The 25,528-nt window shown below is 35.5% G+C and overlaps 1 protein-coding gene across 2 annotated transcripts in view; it reads left to right on the top strand.

The window, feature by feature from the left end:
- Positions 1-25,528, top strand: part of LRRC36 (leucine rich repeat containing 36) — a 495,785-nt gene that overhangs the window by 290,990 nt on the left and 179,267 nt on the right. For both annotated transcript variants that reach the window (XM_044081383.1, XM_044081385.1), the window contains 2 exons: positions 11,263-11,440; positions 21,125-21,318. In XM_044081383.1, the coding sequence (XP_043937318.1) occupies positions 11,263-11,440; positions 21,125-21,318 (372 nt within the window). The remainder of the gene's footprint in view (positions 1-11,262; positions 11,441-21,124; positions 21,319-25,528) is intronic.

Below are 25,528 nucleotides of genomic sequence, written 5' to 3' on the forward strand. Positions count from 1 at the left end.
AGCTTTTTATGCACAAATGCACTCTTTTGCACAGTTTTACATATATATATATATATATATATATATATATATATATATATATATATATATATCTTCTTCTTCTTTCGGCTTTTCCTGGTTAGGGGTCACCACAGCGGATCACCTGTCCGCTCATGACTGGCAGTGGAGTTTTACAGTGTCAAGTTGCCAGCCTGGTGCCCAACCTTCCACAGAAGGCACACACACACACACACCTAGGGCCAATTTAGAGTGTCCAATCCACCTACAGCATGTCTTTGGGATGTGGGAGGAAACCGGAGCACCCAGAGGAAACCCACACAACCACAGGGAGGACTTGCAGACTCTGCACAGAAGGCACCCCAGCCAAGGATCGAACCGGAGAACCTCTTGCTGTGAGGTGCAACTCTAACAGCTGCACCACCGCGGGTGCCCTATATATATATATATATATATATATATATATATATATATATATATATATATATATGGGTCAACATCAACAAAAGTGTGCTAAAACAAACAACGAAATCACCGACACCACAAAATCGAAAGCTCAGAAACACAAAACGTCACATACCCAATAAACCACAATCCTGACACTCAACAAACAAAACAAATCCCCTGTCCAAAAAGCACACACACAACACAAGCACACCAAAAACCTTACAAACCTACACTGAACCTTACATACACAACTATCTATGCACTAACCTTAACCCAAACACTAACTCTAAGGTCCGTCACTATCGCACACTCACCTAACCCGCGCCCTAACCCTAACTCACTTAACCCACCCCTATCCCTAACATCTGTCACTATCGCACACTCACCTGACCTGCGCCCTAACCCTAACTCACTTAACCCACCCCTAACCCTACAGACCGTCACTATCACACACTTACCTTACCCACACCCTGACCCTAATGTCCATCCCTATCGCACACTTACCTTTACATGTTGGTGTTCACAGTGTTGGGATTCTCAACTGTCGGTCTTCTCCTTTGTCGATCTTCAGGTGTCGGTGTTCTCATCGTTGTCGTTTCGAGATTTCAGCATTTTCAGGTAGACCTATATATATATATATATATATATATATATATATATATATATATATATATAGAAATTTACATGTGTGTATGTATATATATATATATATATATATATATATATATATGAGTCTACTGTAAAAGACCGAAAATCCACTTGTTTGAAAATGAACAGTGGATCCTCGGTTACGTGAAAGTGTACTTAAGCAAACGTGCACTTCCGCGAAGCATGGTTCAAAGTACTATTCAGGGAAAGTGAAGCGCCAAGGCACACTACAGTGGGGAATAGGAAATTTACCTGTTCCCTACTGCAGTGCGATTTTCGAGTTGGTATATTTAAGTAGGGGGTTGTGGGGGCCACAGCCCCCCCCACATCAGGGGTGTGGGGGCTGAAGCCCCCCATTCAATGTAATGTTAGTAAGTGTTTTCTGGGTTTTTTTTTTTTTTTTTTTTATCGGTTCGTTGAACCGAGTTTCTTGAAAGTGCACTTTCGTATAAGTGCACTTTCGTGTAACTGAGCGGTCTACTGCTCTTTTTCAAATAAGTGGTATTCGATTAACAGCAGTAGACCCATATATATATATATATATATATATATATATATATATATATATTTATATACTGATATTGGTATTCATATTATTGTTTATGTGTTGTCTCAGATTACTTATTTTTGATATTTGTGTTTTTATATGTTGCTGGAGGATTTGCAGAATAAGAATTTCATTGTACTTTGTGCTGCTGTCTCTAGTACATATGTCAATAAATTTGAATTGAATTATATAGTTTTAATCTTTTGCCTATTAATATAAATGGATTAAAACAGAAGGAAGTTGTTAATGAGATATTTAAAATAATAGAGGAGACATCATATTCTTGCAAAAGACTCATCTACTAGACAGAGATATTCAATATGTAATTAACCTAGGTAATGAAATATTAACATTGGCTTCTTTTAACAAAAAGAGGAGATAAATTGCTATACTTTGGAGAAAATCTACTGTAATGCCTAGAGTCATGGAATCTATTAATGATCTTAAAGGAATGCATACATTTGTAGTAATTAAATATAATGGAAAATTCTATACACTTTCTAATTTTGTTGTATCCCTGGAATAGGAGCAAGAGTGCCTAAGATCACTTAAACTTATTGCAAAATCATTGGAATGATAGTTTAATTTTTAGCTGGAGATTTTAACTGCATATCTAGTATACAAGATACAAGTAAAGAGAAGAAAGCTAAAATGTTAGCATCAGCTAAAGCACTAAACAGATGGGTTAATAATTATAATCTAGTTGATTTAATAGTAAAGGCAGGAGATAAGTCATTGTTTTCCACCCATTATTCACATGCATATGGGATGCAAACTAGAACTGATAGGATTTATGCTTCTACAAATTTACTTAGTAAAGTTAATTATTTTAAAACTATTCCTTGCCCTTTATCCGATGATAATACACTAAGTATTAATATTTCAATGGATTTAAGGAAATTTCAGATTATTTCTAGAATTCCAGTATATATGATGAGATTAAAAGAATTTAAGATTTGCCTTAAGGAAAAAAATTGAGATTTTTTTTTATCTTTGAATGGTAATAGTCATGTTAGTAAAGCCAAATTATGGGACTCATTCAAATGCATATTAAGGATGGAATAGGAAGATAGGCTAGTAATAAAATGAAGGCGGGATAAAGAGTGGTTAGAAATACAGGATGAAATACACAAAGCGAGGTTTGAACAACAAAGAAATTAGATGATACTGAAATCATTAAAATAATTAATGACAAAGTATCATACAATTTTAACACATAAAGTGGAGATAGCTTTAGAAAAATTTAAATCTCGCAGTTATGCAATGACTCCAAAAAATATTCACAGATTAGCTAATAGAAGTAAGATGTTATGCAAAAAATGCACTGGAAAAAATCAGAGTTCTGTTTCACTGAATTGATTTTAATAGTAGTTTATTGTAGTGAACAGCAAAAAATAATAGAATAATAGCAGCAGATAGTGTCACAGCAGCATATTCATAGGTATATAGCAGCATAATATGTCAAATAACTGAAAGCACGGAAATAATTCAACAATATCTGAACAAGTCTTGAACCAGACTCTGATACCTCTGTCCTAAACATATATATTGTATTATTTCTGTTTGGTACCTTTCCTCTAGTAGCTGTATCCATCCCTTCAACCTTGATTCCCAGGCGTTGTCTAGCAGATGCCTAACAGTACCTAACTGTTGATTCTTTATTTAGCATTCCATTGCAAGCACACAAAACTTTCTCTTGAGAAAGAGACAGTCTGCAGTTTTCCCTTGAGACTTGTTATTTCTGCATGTCTCATGCTTAGCCTGAAAAGTAACCTTTTCCCTTCTATTAAACTGCCCTTTTCCGAAACTGTATGTGTAAATTGAAAACACAGGTCTGATTTTACACATTCAGGCTCATGCAAGATCTATACTAATATGTATATTTTATTCTACCTTATGTCTAACAACTACATTTTAAGTAAAGCCCTGATCTTACAGTCCCACTGAGGCCCCTGAACAGGAGCCTATTTCTCTAGCTCCCTCATAGATGTATCATATCCTTGCTATTAACTACTGTAATATGGTTTGAATATACATGTTTTGTGCCACTTTCAATTAAAGCTTTTGTAATGCACAGTCTGCAAAGTGATACTATAATAGTTAATACTACCAAAATCAATATAACTACCAGAAAGTATTTGAAAACTGTCCCACCCCAACCATTAAATAAGTTTGAAATCTAATCTGCCCATGAGGCGTTACCAATGTCTTGTACCTTGGTCATCAGCTCAATCAAAATCTGCAAATGTATCTTGATAGATTCACTTTTATCTGGTGTATAACTACAGCATTCCATTCCAATTAACCCACAAGACCCATGGTGTGAAGCCAATAGGAAATCAAGGGCCATGTAATTCTGGAGAACCACCATGAGCATCATTGTCATTTTCAAAGTGATGTCTTTTATGGACTCAGAGGTACTATTAACTAATACCTCCAGCAACTTGGCTAATTTGTATAATTCCCAAATAGCTTTTAACAGCTGCATATGCAGGAAGTATAGCTGCTTCATTGATTACCCCATTACCTAGATCCATTTAGTGTCTTAAAGTCCAAATTCTGATGTATGTGTGAAGTTTCTAAAACCTACTCATTATCCTGAAATTCAGTGTTCAATTCCCTTTTAACTCTATGAGTCCTAAAATTTATTGGACCAGGTAATTCTTTGAAATGTCTTATGGCTGGTATTACATATCCTATATAACACAAGCCATACCAGTTTGGTGGTAGCCATTTGTAAGCTCTATTTCCACATGCACATAATACATGTGCTTCAAAATTAGCATGCCAACCCTGCTGTTCCAGAAGCAACATGTAGAAAATACCAGACACAATCTAAATTTGTTTCTTCGAGTCTTCAGTCAAATTGAACAAGGTACAAACTGTTAACCCTGCATATTTTCCTTCCCCATCTCTGTATGCTGTAATGGCAAAATTGTATTGACTACTGCCTATATTTTCTACTTTCCAGACTGGTGCCTTATTGTACCATGATACATTTCACTAATAGTAAATGAAATCTTTCCCTGTTGTCCACACGTTCAAATATTGGGTGTTATTAACAGTGATTTCTTCAAAAATTGTACTGTGTAGCCCATCCCCTTCCTCATTATATACCCTATCAAGCATGAAGACTTTATTCTGAAGACTAACTGAAACTGACACTAGAGGGATTCCTTTTCCTGTTACACAAATCAATGCACCAATCCAGCACTGAGACAAATTAAAAGCATGTGCAGAAGTAAAATGTAGCTTGGTGAATGTGTTGTAAGGTAGATACCAGTCTTCTCAATTCAGCACTTCCCTTTTTACTAGAACCTGAATCTGAAACTCAGCTTGTAATACTTGATATTGTGATGTCCCTACTCTACATGAATACATACCTACATCCACCTTGCATACTTGTGTTAATCCTGAAGAAAATATCCCTTCAGATATTTTAGACAAATCTATTTAAATTTGGTTAGCATACTATTCATCTACTGAAAAATCTGTAATGTTGACCCTTTTCCATTTAAACAATGTGTTAAATATGTCTATGCCTTTGATACTCTACTTTATTTAAAAAAAACATTGAAAAAGCAATAAGCTGTGAGGGTTTAATTGATGGGCATGTAAACTGTTTCATAGTCATTTGCAATTTTCAGCTGCAAGTCTTCTGCTTCTAATCCATTTGACATAATTGGTGAATGGACCATCCCAGACTGTGTGAAACAGACTATTAAACCAAGTAAGAATACTAAAAAAACACGATAGAATGAGCCCTACACTCCATCATCCCAAGTCACTGTTGGTGTATTAGAAAGGCCATCCTAGAGTCCTAGTGTCCTTTCTGGTATCACTCATACATTTAGGCCTTCCAATACTTCCTCCATCCCCATCTCCTCTGCAAGGCTGGATGGCTGATGTCAAACAGTGTGCATTTTGAAAAATCACGCCAACAAATTAGCCAAAAATCCAATGTTGGCAATATGTTCTATGTCACAATGTAATGAATAACTGGTGCATTGTTCTTCTGTATGGAGTTAACTTTCTTATGTGTGTAATGTCACTAGTGCCCTGTTGGGAAGCCAGTTTACTCAAAGATGCCAATACAAATATTCTGCTTTACGTTATTGAAACTTAATACTAGACTGGAAAAATGTATCACCTTAAAAAGTTTGAAAATAAAAAAGATATGCTGCAAATATTTAAAACCTGGAAATCAAGCTCGTTGCTGTACTTTAAACTGTATGAAGTGGTTACGCACTACAGCTTTCTGTGATAACTGCTCTCCAGAGTGGCTGTGGGGTTCCAGGAATTAGGAGAAGTATACTGTACCCTCCCCCAAGCAGCATCGTTTAAGTGCCATTGTAAAAAATCAGAGTCCTCTTGCTTATAATAGTAGCTTATTGCAGTGAGTATCAGAAAATAATAGAATAATACCAGCAGATATAAATATCACAACAGCATATTCAATGGTATATAGCAGCATAATATGTCAGATAACTGAAAGCACAAAAGTAATTCAATAATATCTGAACAAGTCCTGAACCAGATTCTGAGTCGTCTGTTCCAAACATACATATGGTATTATTTCTGTTCAGTAACTTTCCTCTGGTAGCTGTATCCATCACTTCAACCTTGATTCCCAGGCCTTGTGCCTAAAGGTGCTTAACTGTCTATTCTTTATCTACCATTCCATTAAAATATTTAGGAATAAAACTTTATCAGCATGTCAGTAAGATTATTAACCATAATTTTTAAAAACATGTTTGAAGAAGTGTTACTCCTTATTAAAAAATGGAATGAGTGTTTTTTTTTTCAGTTTTGAGGATAGGTTAGTGCTTATTAAAATTATTTTATTACTTAAGATTTTACATACACATATATATATATATATATATATATACATATATATATATATATATATATATATATATATATATATATATATATATGTGGATCCCTATCAGTATCGAATTACCATAACAGCAAAATTTACAACACCAAGATGACGACATTGAAAGCACACAACAACGAAACTTTGCAATGCTGAAATACATAACACCAAATAACCACCTACGGATGTTACATTCCACTCTTGAAACCCTACACACTCTTGTAAATGCAAACAGAACAATACCTTCACTTTTTATGAAAACAAAAATCAACTGAAAAGTCCTCAGTTTACACTGCATAATTTCCCATGAATTACACTTTACTTTAAAGGGACAGAAGTTTGCTTACAGTAAAATTTTCATTTTCAAATACACAGAGCTTCAGCTATAACTTTAAGAAATTCAATGATATCATCTATTCATTTCAAACACATAATTCAAAAACAAAAATCTACCTTTTTTAATGTTTTTGCAGGGGGGCAAGCCCCCCTGCACCCCCACACCCCCCTGCAAAGTATAGATACCAGCTCTGAGATCGCACTACAGTGGGAAAAAGGGTAAGTTTCCTAATCCACACAGTACCTCAGTCTCCATTTAGATGCTCTGAGTATCTGGAGCTGGGTTTGCGTGGTTATGCATTTCATCATTCTAAACTTTCGCTATTCTGTAAAGTTGATCTTTTGTCTCGGTAGTATAAGTATCACTCTTATGGTAATTCAATAATCTAATACAGATCCATATAGATTATGCATATATATATATATATATATATATATATATATATATATATATATACACACACACACACACACACACACACACACACACACACACACACACACACACACACAGCTTTAATATCTTTTAGAGCTTCATTCTTATGGTACCCTAAAAGCCCTAAAAAGCAGAGACTTGTTTATAAAAATGAAGCCTAAGTGATTCTTGGATGAAAATGTATTATACACTGTGTGTGGCGTTAATTTTACACCAGGTTAATTAAAGGAGTTGTCTTTACACCAGTTCTAGTGCTCATCGTTTTGTCCAGACTGTGTGGTTCTTAGTGTTTTTTACTCGGTATACTCTTGTTTTGACTTGGGTTGTTTATAGAAATCTTATTAGACTGTGGGAGTATGATGGTATTAGCTTCCTGACGTAGAAGCTTATGCCATTGCTGCAAATGTTATATTAGTCAATGGAAAATAATTCAACAACAGATTATTCTAAATTCTTATAAGCTTACAATCAGTTTATAAAACATATTTTAAAAGATAATTAATTTCAGTCTTTAGACTCTGCATATATGAAATCAATCCCTAAAACAGTTAAGAAATATGTTTTTAAAACTGCATTAATTTGTGCTTTCCCATCACACACACCTCTAGATTTGTGGAAACTCAAAAAAGTGTTAAAATTAATTTACTAGAAATGAACAAGTTAATACTATGGTCTGATTGTTCTGAAAAAGGGAAAGCTAAGTCACCAGAATGTTTAATGAAAGATTTTAAGTTGGATGAATCTGTTAATCAGCTAATATTATCCATCAGTAAGAAATTATTTGATTGAGAATGTAGTATAAGTGAAGAACAGAGCATTATTCCCCCATTATGTAAGTCTATGAGTGCTATCATTGAAGTAAATTAACTTACAAAGGAAGTTTGACCAAGTTATATAAGTTAATTATAAATAATAATAATAACTTTGATGCAAACTTCTGGAACTTTTTAGATAGTAGTTGACTGAGTGACTCAATTGATGATAAGAATAAAACAATGAATAAGTCAGTTATTCAAACATCTTCAAGTTTATACTGGAAAGATTTTACGTGGAAATATATATATATATATATATATATATATATATATATATATATATATATATATATATATATATAAATAATGTTTGTTACCCTTATAAATTTTCTAAGTTTAGTAAAATGACTTCTTCAGTTTGCTGAAGATCTGGTAAAGATGTAAAAGCTGATTGGACACTCATGTTTACGGATTGTGAAAAATTAAATGTTTATTGGGAAGAGATAAGTATTTTTTAAGGAATTATGTTCTGATAATTGTTCTTTAACTAGATCAGCAATACTAATAAATGTTCTATTTCCTTTACCTATAAAAGCCAAACAACAAAAATATTTTGGAGTCTCCTGGCAGTAACTAGAAAAATGATTACAAAAATTGAAAACAAACTCAGTTTCTATGTTCCGAGAATTTTTAAATTTAGCAGCAATGCTATGTAAAAACTGAAAAAAAAGTAATTAAAATAAGATCTGCAAATCATGCTAAGACATTTAGTTGTTGGGATAGCCTTGAGATGTTGCTGTTGAAATACCAAGCTTCTTAATTTAATTGTGTTTGATTACTCTAATGATTCAATGTATTGCTAGCATTGTGTAACAGTATTTGATATTGAATTTCTTTCTGTCTGTGTATATATTGCATATATGTCAAAGCAATAAACATTTTCTGTAAAGAAAGATGACTTTGCCAAACAAATCACATCATTTCTGATGGTGATGCTGCTTCTTACAGCCTTCATTGTTGCTTTCTGATTAGTTAGATGACTGTTAACTGAAGCCCAGTTCAGCAATTCATCTTTGTCAAGCTCATCGGACTGAAAACTGGCCCTTTGGATACACTTGATAAAAAAAAATGCTTGCCCACATTATAATTTCAGGTTGCTTCAGGAAACTTGATTGCTGAATACCATATTAATATTTTCTACTTTCTATATGCACATCAATACAGTTTTTTGAAGGAAGTTAATGACTGACTTCTGGCTGTAAATGGTAGCTTGTTCTATAATTTTGGACGACATTCTGTAATGTCGCAGTCACACTTTTTTCAGTTGTTAGTATTTAGTTTTATTATTAGGCTTATTATTAGGTTCTCTAGTCTTTTGTATTAGATCCTATATCACTGCATTCCAGGCACAGACTTTCAAGTAGAACAGGATAACCAATTTCCTTACAGACTAGGTATTAGTAACCTATAGGAAACAGAATACAATAACTATTCATGATGCTTTTCTGACTGTTTCATGTTTATTAACCCTAAGACGTCTCTGGAATCATTTTACCTTTTCAGGTTCTTTCAGGTGCCTTGTTCAAAGGCTACAAAATGTAACACTGTGTTCAATAACATGCCAGGTCACTGATATATACCATACCTCTCAACTGTACAGATTTTCACAGAATGTCCAGATTTTTGCCTCATATTATTTGGTCTATTTTTCATAAAATTGTGGTTTTCTGACAATTTAGTGGCAAATCATTAAGTTAGAAAATAATGAGAGACATTTGAGTTTCAGACTTCATACTCTTCAGAAAATTCATGCTAATGCAAAATATGTTGCTCTGTCAACTTTCTAAGTTTGTAAGAGCAATGTTTAAAAATGGCCCTATATTTGGACCTTTGTCCACTTTTATTTATGACTTTGTCTGGATCTCTTGCTCTAACAGGTTGAGAGGTATTTAAGTGAGAAAATTATCTCCCTGGAGAGATTAGACAAGAATTTTAGAAAATATGATCTACAGAAAGTTTGCCTGCCTTTTGGCAGATGTCCAAGGTTTAATTATCTACTCTTGCCCCTGTATATTTAATAATGGTGTTATTTATGGTTTGAACAGTTATTTTTTAATTATACTTTATCTTCCTTGTACAAAGACTCACGATGCTACATTTACTGACATTCAAAGTGAGATAATTTGCAATTGCATCAGGTGGGTATTTTTATACTCCATCTTGGAGAACTTCAGTATGTTTAATTGAACTAAAGAAAACATAGTTTGTAGTCACCCACCATTCATCTCTAGCCCACTTCCAACTTTCATATGTAATATATATGTATATGTATATATATACCTTTTTAATTTGTCCATGTTTTCCTCCAATCATTTTCAATGGGGAATTGATGAGAAAACACCTTTCAGCATGTAAGAAAAATCAAAATAGCTGTACTAATGAGCCCAGTGGTCCATCATTTCAACTAGAGTCACTCAGGTAGTACAAAAGAACCAAAGTTTTGTGTATTATATCATTTTACACCTTATGTCTTAAACAAATAAAAACTATTACAAAAGAAGAACTTTCATTTTTAATATGAACTATTAGTGTCAAATGGGCTCATTGTTGAGATACTTTAGAAATGTAGTTTATAACATTTGTTTCTATAAAGGTATTATTATGGTTGCATTATAAAATAACCTGGTTCTCACTTTTTTTCCTTTCATGTATGTTTATAAAGGCATGATTAAACACTGTAATTCTTAATTAAGAAAGTTAATCAGTAAGGTGGGATGTGTGTAAGAACCCTTGTGGAATAAATACAGTTAATCCCTCAGAAGACCATTCAGCCAGGGTAGCAGTGTACTGTCTTTATGAGCTAAAAAGGTATGCCTTTCTTTTTATGTGTTGGTGTGAAACTCTTATTAGATTTGTCCGAAAAACATGGATCTTTTCATTGGAGCATACCTGTTTGCCAGTAACAATACTAATCCACAAAAGAAGGAAAATACTTTTTCATGAAGGTTTTAGAATATGTATGGAATTATTCTGAAGTATCCAACCTGCAGCATTTCAAAACATAAGAAACAAAGTATGCATTTTATAAAATGGATGTTTTGTACAAATATACAACAGAACTACAAAACTGTAATGATTTTAATGTGTACTTTAAATATATGTTGTTCAGTTGCTATAAATTCTAAAATTATTGAATTGTATGTCACTGTTCTAGAAATTTTCAGGTAAAACCCTTCAGACAGATGACCTCAGAGACCACACGAGTTGGTTATCAGCTGTTCGTGGGTTATTGCCATCTTCAGACACCTCCATTGTTCTTAGTCAGCTCCTTGACCTAGTGGATCGCTATTGGAATGGATCAAGGTCTCTTCATCTTAACCAAAAATTCCTAAGTATGTTGACAATTTTGACATAGCAGATATTCCACATTTTCTTTGACTTCTGTTGACATAAGAAGTCATCATTTCAGGGATGGTGTGCTTCTCACCCTATGATGTTTTGTTATATTGTGAAATAGGGCATTTAATGAGAAGTAATATATTTAATTTTTAAATGATTGGTTTGCTAACCATTTATTCTTGTTACTTAAAAACGGAAGACTTTTCAAGCTTACATTTAGCATTTGGGCCAGCCATATGACTATTGGGCCAGCCATATGACTAAACTCCTATCAGGCAGATGCACAGTGAGTGATAACACAAGTGGTACTGTGAAGTATCATGCAATATAAACTGTCCTGGTCCCATTGACAGTACATCAGTGTCCCCAAAATAGCCAAATGTTGACTGTTAATAGTTTAAACCAGTCAGGAAAAGCTATCAAATAAGATACTGACTACAGAAGACAGCACCCCCAAACATGAAGTCAGTACAGAACCAGCATAAAGCCAGATGCTACTAGTTACAAAAGTGTAGGCTGATTTCTGTAGAACAGATTATGAATCTCCGCCAGTGAAGTATGACTGATGTAGAAGCTGTTATCAATTTAGGATTATATTTACTGATATCTTGCAGCTTTTTGTAACAAAATGAAATATTGAATCAGCTAATGGGGGAAGGATTTCAAAGTTGTCTCAATATGATATTTCCCTAATAAGTAAGAATCAGTTGGGAAGAAGGACCTCTTACTTTCTTTGTCATCACCTTGACCTAATGAATCACTACTGTAATGGATCAAAGTTATGAGTTTCTAGAAGTTTAAAATATTCATATTTCTAAGAACTACCCCTTTTTTTGGGTGCCATATGAGACATTTGTGATCAACATTCTAATATTTGATCACACGTGTGATTTGTTTGTTTTCTGTTTAAAGATTTGCATGTAGTATTTTAAAAAAGCACCTTTTTGGAAATGCAGTGACCTTGGAGTTAAAATATTTATGTAACTCCACCCAAACTGGGAGGGGTATGCAATGGGTCAAACCCTGGCAAAATGTTTTACCAGTGAAATTGTGCATTTCAATTATTACGAGTATTATGTCATGGTTAGTTTTATACTTAGTGATTACATTTCTGAGTGTCATTCACTAATGCATCAAACTTTACTCCTAGATCTATTTTTATCTAATGAAAAATCAGTTTTGTCTTGTTTGTTCTGAGGCAGCTTATCAGAGGTTCATGATGGCATGAATATCAGGATTAAGCACATCTTAACTTCAGTAAAATGTTTTGATCATTTATTTCAAGATTACTTTATTAAATCTCTAAGGTAATGAAAGGTACTCTTGTCATAATACACAAAACATTTTAACACTATCATTTTGTAATTTTTATTATAAGCTGATTTATATCATATTGAGAAAGGCTTAATTTCAACATCTTTAACTATACATATCAGATATTAAAAACACGTGGTATAATAAATTTTATTAGTTTATCCTCATTAAACATATATATTTCATACACGGGCAGAGGCAGTTATGATATTTTATACTAAAAGTGCATATAAATCAGTCACTGATCATAGTAACAGCATATAAATACAATTAACTCTGAGCAGAGCTCTCTGTCATCCCTAGAGCAACATTTCTTGGAATTACTGGAAGGCAGAATTCAAGGTACACCTACTTCACAACATGTACATATAACTGGGATAAGCAGATTCTGCAGAGCTCTAAGTTGTTGTGTTAAATATTTATGCAGCAAATTATAAAATGCAGTTAGATTTCATATGAATGACTGAGTTTCCTCCCACATTCCAAAGACATGCAGTAGGTGGATTGGACACTGTAAACTGGCCATAGGTGTGAGAGCATGTGTGTGGTATGTTAGAATAACCTAGGCAGGGCTACCCATCCAGCAGTGTGAATCTTGGCTCTAGATGATTTTTCCTGTTTAAGTGACACCCTGACCCTATGGGCAAAAAATGGGAAAATTGGTTGTGGATGACTGGATATATCAAATTACCATAACAGCTTAAGAAAATAGACATTGTGAAATATCACGCAGAGCTTTCCTTTACTTTCAGAGTACATTTTTTTATTACAGAAAAATGAAATGAATACATAGGTAACGTAAAACCTTATTACTGTAAACATTTTAAGTATTACATTATCATTTAATAGTTCTTCTTATTGTAATACATTTCAGGTATTTTTTTACAGCTAATGATCTTTTCATCAAGCTATATCACATACCACTTTACTAATTTTATGGCTGCATGAACTGGATTTAAATCCTTAAGGAGAGAATAGCAGTCTTAGGAACATTTTCTACTCATATTTCTAAGTATACTGCACTAAATATTTTGCTAAGAATTCTCAAAGGTGGACAGAAATGTGACCACTCCTATGTAGGTACTACATATAAGGTGCTGCATTATACTTGGATTCTTCAACTGTTTTCATTATAATCAGATTATGAGCAGTGCTGGTCTATGGTATCCACTGTGCATTCTCATTCATTTTACTGAAAATAATGCATTTCATTTTCTGACTTGGATTCCATAATGAGGGTATACGTAACCTATTTTTATGTTAAGAAATGTAGCACATGCCCAAAATATATCACAAATGATCTGTCATTTTTGTCAGAAGTAAGCTCATCCTTATATTTTTCCCAGAAAAAGGGAACCTTTTGTCATTGGAAACATGCTACCACCTAATCTCCCTACAGCAACAGTGGCAATGCAGTGTGGTTAATTTTAGCAGTAAGCTTCATTTAAATCATTAAGGGTAGAATGTCAGACATGGGTACATTTTGTATTTGAATGATCATGTATATTTCCCTTGAAAGTTTTGCTAACATCTCGCTAAAGAAGCCTTACAATAATTAACTTTTTACACATAAGTAATGAATGCAGGATTTTACATGCATTTCACAGAGACCATCCAACATGTTTCATTTTACATGATTCATATAGGTACAAAATACAGTGCATGTTTACACTATACTTTAATAGAGTTGAAATTACATAAGAAATAAAAGTATATATTTCTCAGGAATAGAGATTTTTTTCTGTCAGTGAATGCATGCTTGCCTCTCCCTAATGATAGAGTCTTAAGCAGTGGCATATATGGCATGAATGTAAATGTTTTTAAGTTTATTTAAACCTGAAATCTGTGGCTAAGAGTTATGACATATATTCAGGAAATGTGCAAGAAAATTTTAAGCAGTTTCTGAGTTATGGCTTTGTACTGATATGTACAATATTTTAGCTGCACTGTTTTTATTTTGGATCACAACAAACATGTATGCCTAGCATTTTTCTGTCTAAAAAAATTACACATACACACACACACACACACATATATATATATATATATATATATATATATATATATATATATGTACTTATCAGAATTGTATCATTTATACGTCTGTAAGAAATCAGAAATAAAAATAATACTCCTCTAAAATTGTAGTATTTCTGTAGTTTTAAATGTTACAGGAAAAGTACAGGCACTCACACATTAGAGATTGTCTTGTTTGCTAATTCCTAGTGTTAATGTTATTTATTAGCTCAATGCAATATGCAGTACACAGCTGAGAATCCATGTATGTCCTGAAAATTTTACTGAAAATCAGGAAATGACAGATATTTTGACATATGTGAGGAGGATCACATTTAATTTACATCAGAATGGCTTTAGCAACTGAAAAAAAGGTGTAATATTTTCAAAATGTTCAATTTAAAAGATAGTTATACCTTAAAGAGAACATCTCTTTTTCCCAGAGTATATTACCCCCCAACAGAATGATACTCCTATCTTCAGATATTAAAAGCTTACCAGTTCCTCTGCTGCATTGCATTTCTACTTTATTCAGCTTTCTCAGTGCATGCTGCACTGAAACTGAATTAAATTTCAAGATACTTTCTTTAGGAAATTATCTTCTATGCTCTTACACCATTATGCCTATCACATTTGAAAGTTATTAGGTAAGGAAAACACACATAGTAAGGCATCTGTAGCACTTTTTATTTCATACCCACTGAAGCCATGAGGATATTCAGGCTTAATATTCACAGCTATTTTAATGTATACTTTCATTTATACCTGCAGTATTTTACTCTGCCAAGGCAATAAACCTACTAAACCTTTTGTAGTCTCAAGATATAGTAAAGAAATATTGAGGTAATAGGCAAAAAACACAGAATCAATGACAGCAATGTCACTAATTAGCAAAGCTTTGCAAGCCAGGAAATATGATACTTTGGCTGGCTCAAGGAAGGAAAGTAGAATGAAGACAGGACATGAAACTCACAAATTCTTGTGAAAAATGACACAAAGCTCTGTCACTATACTCAGTCTCCTACAGACTAAACGGTGATGTGTTTGGCATGCAATGCATCCTCCAACCCAATACTTATGGATTTACTGCACATCGTGAGTCAAATGGCATTAGAAATACTCATTCTAGATATCTAAAACTCTTCTGCCACATAAATAGAATGGTGTGGAGGGAAAGGCATGTTTCACAGAGAATATCACTGCTCTGGAACAGACTCCCCATCTATATAAAACAAAGTTTATCCCATGTCCATATTCAAGTGCAGTTTGGATCTATGAATGGGAAACATTTACCCCTGGACTTTTCCCATGTACTATTAATGGACAGAGACATCTCCTAAATGTGTTATCCCATGCATTGGTGCCCTCAAATTATCTATGGTATGATCCCAGTTATTCTCATTAGGGATAATGTATTGTTGTCGACCATTGGATGAATAAGGTCAATCTCTAACCAAATGGGATAGGTTAATTATAGCACAAAAATGGAAATTGGCTAGGCTTAAATTGGCCCACAAGGGTAGTTAGCTTTGTACTTACCAATGAACATATGACCCTATAACTCTTCTTTTTATAAAGCTATGTTATGTCAGTGGTTTCTTTATATTTTTTGTCATACTTTTTTTAGAGATTGCATAACAAGTATGTAGGAAACAAATATTATATATAGGTAAATATATGAGTCACTATAAACCAGTAACTGACAATTTAAATAAGGATCCTCAGACTTAACAGAATTCATCACTACTTCCACTCTAAATGAATGGAATTTTCATCTGTCAGGAAAGACTAGGGTGAATAAAGTTCATTAGTTATTCCTTCAAATGCACTATATGCAAACAGGAGTTTTACAAAAAAACACTCCCCCCATGAAGACATTCAAATTTAGAAAAAAATAAACATAATGATATATAGTAATTGTACAATAGGCAGATTTGGATTGTGTATAACTTCATAACAAGATAAAAATATGTTTCATTTTTTTGTTTCTGCTTGTAGTCTTCCTTTAAAATAAAAACATATTCATCAGTTCTCTTCAGTATAACTTTAAATATGAATTGGTGTTCTGACTTCAAGCCAAAACTATCTGTACTTCTGTTCACAAGTGACATTTTCATTCTTTTTAAGTATTACTGATTAAAATGACATTTACCATGATTTTGTTCTACTAAAATTTGAGATGCATCAGCTCTTTGTCTTTGAACCTAACATCAAAATCTAAGAAAGTTTTATATGAAATGGTCCTAGTATTCTTATAAAAAAAGTCATGAGAATAAATCAAATATTTTCAGAGATGTTGCCATTTATATAAAGGGGCAAAATAGGGAAAACAACAGCAGATTGGGGAAGAAAACTGTCAATTATAAAGGGGATTAAAAAAGAAGATAACATCACCAACTGAATCACTCCAAAAAGAAAAGGCTTTCAAACTTTTAGTCAAAGCATGCTACTTTGAAAATTAGTCATACAGAAGGTAGCAACAAGTTATGTCAGAGACTCATTACAAAATGGCAGACTTGATAACATCAAGAGAAATGCTAAAATATATAAGTCTGCACCATTCAGAGTGTACATCAAGGCCAAATATCTTGTTTGCAGCCTTCATCCAACAGCTGCATGCTAGCATAGTGGTACCTGCCTCTGCCTTGACAAAGGGAGCATTGGTGGTTAGACCTGGTGCACAGGTCAATTTTTTTTTAACAATTTTCGACACACATTTCCATTTAGATGCAAACACCCATTCAATATAATGATCAGCTTTTAATTATTTATTTTTAAATATGTTTATCATGGTTTGCATATTTAGATTTAACAGCAATTTGATCAGTATTTATATTATTTAAGTTTGTAACTGTATACATTACTGCATGGTAATCCACATCTAATATAATGTAGTATTCGTGCGTCCATTTGTATGGGCGGCCACGGTGGTGCAGCGGTTAGTGTTGCCACCTCATAGCAAGAGGTTCTCCGGTTCGATTCTCAGCTGGGGCGCCTTCTGTGTGGAGTCTGTATGTCGTCCCTGTGGTCGTGTGGGTGTGCTCCGGTTTCCTTCCACATCCCAAAGACATGCAGTAGGTGGATTGGACACTCTAAACTGGCCCTAGGTGTGTGTGTGTGTGTGTGTGTGTGTGTGTGTGTGTGTGTGTGTGTGTGTGTGTGTGTGTGTGTGTGTGTGTGCCTTCTGTGGAACATTGGGCACTGGGCTGGCAACTCAACACCGTAAAACTCCACTGCCAACCATGAGTGGACAGATGATCCACTGTGGCAACCTCTAACCGGGAAAAGCCGGAAGAAGATTTGTGTGTCAATTTGTCACAGTAAATACAGTTTGTTTGTTTTTTGCAGTGATAGTAAACTACGGTTACAACCATAAATTGATTCATTCAGGAGAATCAGCACACATTTCTTTGAACTTTCTGGTTGGAAATCTATTAAAATATACCTCAGAAAAGGGAAGAAAAAAAAAACTGCACCAGAAAAATAAAAACTGTTCATAAAATACAAACAAATGCAGAATGGATAAGCACTTATGTTTTATAGCACAGTACTACAAAGTCATTCACTGTATTACTACATGATGCAGAGTATGTGTAGAGAAATATTCCACTATCCAAAAAAGTGTCACTAAAAACAGATTCATTTTAATAAGCGATGACATTTTTGAATGACTGCAGTCTGTGATACTATTATTCACTGCTGTGTCATTGATATAAGCTTTACTCACTCCTTGTGAAGCTTACCTAGTCAGACTCTAACCATCTGGGCAAATTGGGCTAGTCATAGGCAAATCCTGCCTCACTTATTGTGGCGATTATTACTATAATGTATAATGTATGTAAAATTCACTGTTCGAGTATTCAAGGTTTCATGATTTTTGTCTCGAGAAAATGAGCTTTGATTATAAGGGATCCAAATATATATAGATATATATATTCAGATGCACTTCACCAGCTGTAAATAGATAGTTAACTGTAAATAGATAGTCCTAGTCAAATGACTTATGCATCAGTGGTCAGCCTGTACACAGTTGTAGTATCTTTGCAACACATATGATCTTGGGAAGATGCCATTTGCATGGGTGCTCTGTACATGAAGCACTATGGGTATAGTTGGGTAAGACTAAATTCTAGGTTTTAACCCATTATATAGCAATCTTTACGAAGTAAACAGGGTTTTGCTATGACAGTCTACAGAGTTCCAGCACTACTCCATGGGGCACAATGTACATAAATACCATTCTGTGGGTGATACCTCAGTACTTAAAAGAATATGGACTAAATAAGTAAGGAACAGGTCTCAGGCTGAGTTAAGCAACCAAACATTCAGAGAGATGAGAATTGCAATATCAAATACCTTGAAGAAAGGCAATAGCTTACCATATCATCCCCTGAAATATATATATAAATTCTATTAATGGTAGAAAACATAAGCATAGCTTATATTTTCTTTGCTGCAATCAGGTAATAGTTCTCAATTTATATCAGTCTTAAGTCTGTTGAGATAATTTTATGAATCAAAAATCTAGCTCTTTCTTTTTCACATCTGCAACTGCTGAGGAATGAATCTGTCATTATCTGTGAGAGATAATAGCTATAAGGCTGTAACAGCACCTACTTACCCCAATAACTCTAGAGCCAGAAGATAATTATATCCCAAGTAATGGCTTCCAGGAGGGTCGTTTCATTGTTAGCATATAATGATGGTAAATATAAGAAGAAAATTAAAACAAATGTCAGCATGTTGGACAGTCCAAATGATAGAGAAAAGATGATGAAAAATGAACCATCCATTCTTCCAAAATATGTTTCTTAATCTTAGGATGGAGGGAATTGGCCTCCACTCTCTACTTGCCAAAAGGATAAAAAATGGTTTCCGCTATCCTAGTACTGAAACAACCAGCTGTTCAGCCATGTCATTGTCCCTGAGGTAGACATCTGTTGCATGGTGCCACATTGAGGGGCATCAATTAAAATTTCTTTGCACCAACACCCATAATGCAAAGGACAGCTCATTGACAGGCTGTGACTGTGTAGGCAGCCTTTCATGTGGCTCCTTTCCTGAGTTTACAGTATGGGTTTTAGTGTACAAAGATGTTGCATGATGATCTCACTCTAGTACCAAGTAGCAAATGTCTACTTAGGGGACATGGCTGTATGCTTAAAGGAGAGGCGGGCTGCAAGCTGGGCAATGTAGAGCATTTCATAGTACCGATCAGAAGGTATGGTGTATAGTTTAAAAAAGAAGTGGTAAGTAAGTAGACATTTAAAAGCTAACTTAAAATACCAGCTTTTGTACCTTTTCACTTGAGAACACCATTACAATTGCTGTCTTTGCTGTGCACAATAATTTTGCTTTGCCATCTTCATCAAAGTACTCAATAAAAAGTAAGAAATACCATTTTCACATTGCATTCCCATTCATGTTCATTCATGATGAGACCAGTCTGCATAATGGTTAAGGTCATTGTCTCCAATGCACAAGGTACAAGGTTCCAGCGTGACCTCTGGCAAATGTCTGTTGGGAGCTTGTATATTCTCCCTGTGTATCTTTGGGGTTCCTTCCACCTCTGAGAAACATGCTGAGTGTTTCCATCTCAAACTCTCCAATAAATAGAGCTGCGGGCAGCAGCACAGATTCTAGTTGGTGCCCATAGGGGGAAGAGTTGTATAGACCAATTGCCTTGGACACCTACTGTGGTGAGCAGTATCCTCAAGATAGGAGACCATAGATCACAGAGGGGTTGGGAGGTTGGCATAATGGTTAAGGTGTTTACCTAATACACATAAGATGCAGCATAAGATGCAGCATTTGATTCTTATGTGGGGTAATTGACTTGACTTAAAATGACCCACAGGGGCAGTTAGCCTAGTACTAATCTGTGAACCTATGAACTCTGCCTTCTCTGCTCAGCAAAACATAAGAAATTTGGCAGCTTTTGTCCTCCCCTTGTACTGAAAACTATGTTAATCACAATACATAAACACTTGAGGACCCAAGTAGTATTTCTTTTTATCCATCTCAAATACTGATTCATTGCTGCATTCAGTTTACATGTTACTTTATGCAAATCTATAGTATGCAAGCTGTTAAAACAAGTCTATAATATCTCTTTAAGTTAATTACAAAGCATCTTTTAATTTATCATAATGCTGTGCAGCCTAAAAAATTCAAAATTACAACACTGCGTAACAAGCTAAAATTCCATGCATGACATGATAGAAATCTCTGCTGACTGTCAAACTCCATATTGTTTCAATATGAATACATTTTAAAGACCAGGTTCTTAGAAAGTTTCCTTTTCATGTAATCATCTAATTAATTAACTGTTTCTATTATGCCCACAGCCCCAGCACAAGAACTTCTCACTTCTCTGACAAGGTCCACATCTTCAGAAGTTGTTACATCATATCAGGTGCAAGAAGAGAAACAAATTAAGACCCTTCCAAATGAGGACAGGTCACTGAACAGAGAGCAGGGACCTCATATGGGAGACATGCAAGACTTAAAGGAACAATTGATGGATGCAAAATATGATTTGGTAAGTTGCATTTCTATTGCCTACATGCTTTGTTAGATTTTTAAATTATATAACTTTATTTACTAACAGAAGAAAAAACAGATCATGGATATAGCTGTAATGACATTTGTCACCACAAGCCATGTAGAGACTATGTTGGGTATCTGTTGGTAAAGGCGTGGGGAAAAAGAAGAATGACAAGGCTTAGCCTCTACATCACTTTTCAGAGGCTGGGATCATGTGTCAGAGCATGATGTCAGTGGTTGAATTTCCACCAAGAATAACACAGAAGTAATGCTGGGTTCCTGGCATTCTTCTGGTATTTTGATTGGTCCTTTGGGGGGGGGTAAAGTTGGCACTGAATCTGACGGCCCATTGTGCAGTAACTCAGAGCAAATCTGGGTATTGTTATGGAGATTCTTTCTATAACTACAGAAGGTGTTGTGCTTGTTTTTATTGTCTGCAGCAATTCTGCCTTCACAGCTGGCTTTAGAGGTTTTGATGAGTGATCTCAACTTTTTGTTGAGGCTAATAAGGGAGTTTTTCCAGTCTTGGGACTTCACCTTTTTCTGCAACAGTTTCTTCCTTCTGTTGTAGAATTTATTAATGGCAGGGGACCACCAGATTGGCTTCCTTTTTCTGGAGGAGAGCATCTTGGTTCTGTTGGGTATGGCTAGTTCCATGCATTTATGTACGTGTTCATACACTGCATTGGTGTATGATTCGGCAGTTATGCATCTATTTTCCATTGGCATGGGTGCCGTGAAGTTTGCCACCACTGTTCTGAGGATTCCAAAGTCACCTTTGGAGAAGTTTTTTATGGTGGTTACCTTTGTGGGGGGTGTGGTCAAGATGTGGATTTCCATGATGATTAGTTTGTGGTCGGATCTAACCAGGGAACAATTGATAATTGGTGTAGAGCAACAGTTGCCCATGTTAGTAATCACCAGGTCAAGGATGTTGCTTCCTCTAGTGGGGGTAAGAATGAGCTGGGCCAGGGCATTGGAAATGATGAGGAAACATTGGGCCAGTGTATTGGTGCATGAGTAGTTTTCCCAATTGGTTAAGGGGTAGTTGAAGTGATCTAGTATGAGAGTGTTGGATTGGACCCTAATAGTTTCCAGGTGCTTAGGAACGTAGAGGAGAGTCTTTGGATATGGTTGGGGACCTGTAGCAGGCTACAACCTGAATCACTGTCTTACCCAATGTTAGTTGTGCCTGAAGTATCTCAGATGTGTGATGCTGGGCTACTGGTCTGGAGGTGTGCATATCCTTTATGAATATGGAGACACCACCACCTTTGGTGCTTTAGTCCATGTTCTGGGGCAGAAAGGTGTGGAATGAGTTATAGCCTGGTACCACAGGGGTGCTTTCTGCTACTTTACACCAGGTCTCCATTACAGCACAAATGTCAATGTTCTCCATTTTGAGGAGTGCTTTGAGCGAGTGCATCTTGAGATTTAGACTTTTAGCGTTGAACAGCATAACCTCGGATTGCATTTATTTATAGTTATTATGGTGGTAATTTGGTCTTTAGAATACTGCCTAAAAAGGCATTATAGGGGTGGCAACAACCTTAGCCAGTACCCAGAAACCCAGGGGTGACATATGCAGACAATCTCTGGCAAAGCATCAACGTCTTTCAATCATGTCATCCCAAGCAGACAGATATTGGATCCCCTTAGAATGACACCAGAAAGTTAGCCAATTGTTGAAGTCAATAATTTTCTGCTTGTACTGCAGCATCATTCTGGGCGATGGTATGATGCTGCTCAGGGCTAGGGTCATACCTGCCTGGGCCACATAATCTGAAAGCTCCACCATGTCTCTTTTCATGTAGTCCAGGGAGGTGTGTCTCAGGTCATTCACACCCATATGGACAATGACAGAGTCATACTTGTACTTGTTCTGGAGTGACCTGTATGTGTGTGTTATGTGTTGGATTCTGGCACCTGACAGACAGCCGACTGTTATCTTCTCCTTATTCAACCTAGTGAGTAGGACATCAGTGTGCCTCATATTATCGAGTCACATATGATTAGTGTATTGGGCAAGCTGTTTTGTCTTAGGGCCTTAGGCTGAGGGGCACACTGTGTAGGTGAGCTATGTGTCTTGTGGTTTGTGCTGTGCTGTGGTGGTCAAGTGCGTTTCTGCCTTAGAGGTCTCTGCTATTTGGGTAGATTTCTATTGAGATCCTCCGTGAAGGTGGGTGTGTGGTTTGTGTTTTTATTTGATAGCTGTGGTGGTGACCGTTCTGGAGGGCTGTATGTTCCATGTGGTGTGGTGCATGTGTTGACCTTCCCCTCTTGACCAGCTATTCCAGTCCTGGCTGGAGAGTGCATGTCTTCCAATTTGGAGATATAAGTTCATCTCTTACAAGTCTGAGTGTTGGGAGATAAGAGGAGGAGGTTGTCTGTGTACATGAGGCAGTTGCTGCACTGTCTCAGAATGCCCAAGTTCACCAGGTTAATAGGAGAAAGCACAGGTAACTGATCTTTAGACATGTCAGGAGGGATGGTCATCATTACTAAGTACTGGAGCTGTTTCCTTATAGGACGTCTAGTGCTGATAGCACTTATATGTGTTACAATAAATGCTACAAAAAGACTGATGAAGCGCTAGGCAAATAAGCTAATTAAAGTTGGGAGGGTGGCCTAATGGTTAAGGTGTTTGCCTTACAAACACAAGGTGCAGGGTTTGAGTCTCACAAGGGATAATTGGCTAGGCTTAAAATGGCTTGCAAGGGCAGTTAGCTTAGCACTAATCTATGAACCTATAAGAGCAAAGAGAACTCGCAAGAGCTAAGAGAAAAAATTGAAGAGCAGACATTCTGGCACCGGTAATAGTTTACCCTAGCTTAGTGGCACTGTACAGTGCACAAACACAGGCTTTTAAACCAGAAAGTTGAAAGGGATAGAAAAACTGCCCAAAAGGCCAATAAACTACAATTTCAGAGCCAGAAACCACTCCTCTTGTGGTAGATAGGCTACCTAGTGCTTACCACTAACTCCCTCTATAGTCTTTCCAGGATCCTCTTCAAACCCAAAGTTCATGAATCTCCTTAGCAGCAGGGCACCGGGTCTTAAATATGCTATTGTCCCTCATTATTGTCACTTACTTTTATGTTTCTGGATAAATACACTTAAAGTGAGTAGCAGCCATTATAATACAGGTATTATATATAATTCTGCTTGGGATGTGAGCGTGGAAGGTTTTACAATAGTTTTTTTTTTGGATTGTATCAGGTAATCTATGTGGTCATATGATGTGGATGATCTTCAGTGTGTGAGGTTCATTTCTGTTGATTATGTTACCAAGACTTTAAATACGTGTGTAGTCTTTCAACTGGTGTATAGTGATACTTGGGAAGTCAATCTGTGTGACTGCAGTCAGGTGACCTTTAACCACTGTACTACAGTATAGTTTCTTACTAATGTTATTATGCCATTACATAAGTATTTTTATTGTAATACTATGGTGAACCTGCTCACTCTTGTCATTAGATCAAGTGTTTTTGCTTAGTACTACAGCATACCTTCTCATTGTTATTATTACACCATTCCACAACACATTTTCACTGTTATACTGTCAAAAAATGGAATTTTACAGTATACCTGTCCACTGCAGTTATGACACCAATGTAGAAGTGTTTTTGTTTCTTATTCTTTTACTAAACAACACCTGTTCAGAGTAGTTATTAAAGTCCTAAGTAATTTTCACTGCTGTACATCCCTATTGTCTCTATAGTACAACTCTGTGCCCTAGCGCATCCCTACTACCTCTGTAGTATAACTCTGTGCCCTAATACATCCCTAATACCTCTCTAGTATAACTCAGTGTCCTAGTACATCCCTACTATCACTGCAGTGTAACTCTCTACCCTTATATATCCCTACTACCACTGCAGTATATCTCAGTACCCTTGTACATCCCTACTACCTCTGTAGTATAACATTGTGCCCTATTACATCCCTAATGCCTATATAGTATAACTCTGCTCCCTAGTACATCCCTACAACCTCCATGGTACAATCCAGTGTACTAGTACATCCCTACTACCTCTATAGTTTTAACACTGTGCCCTAATAAATCAATACTGTGTAGTATAACTATATGCCCTAGTACATTCCTACGATCTCTATAGTATAATTCTGTGTCCTTGTACATCATTACTACCTCTATATTATTACTCTCTGCCTTTGCAAATCCCTATTATCTCTATAGTATAATG

The sequence above is a fragment of the Protopterus annectens genome, chromosome 8.part0 (genome assembly GCF_019279795.1).
Source record: "Protopterus annectens isolate FY-2018-M chromosome 8.part0, PAN1.0, whole genome shotgun sequence".
Classification (NCBI taxonomy): domain Eukaryota; kingdom Metazoa; phylum Chordata; order Ceratodontiformes; family Protopteridae; genus Protopterus; species Protopterus annectens.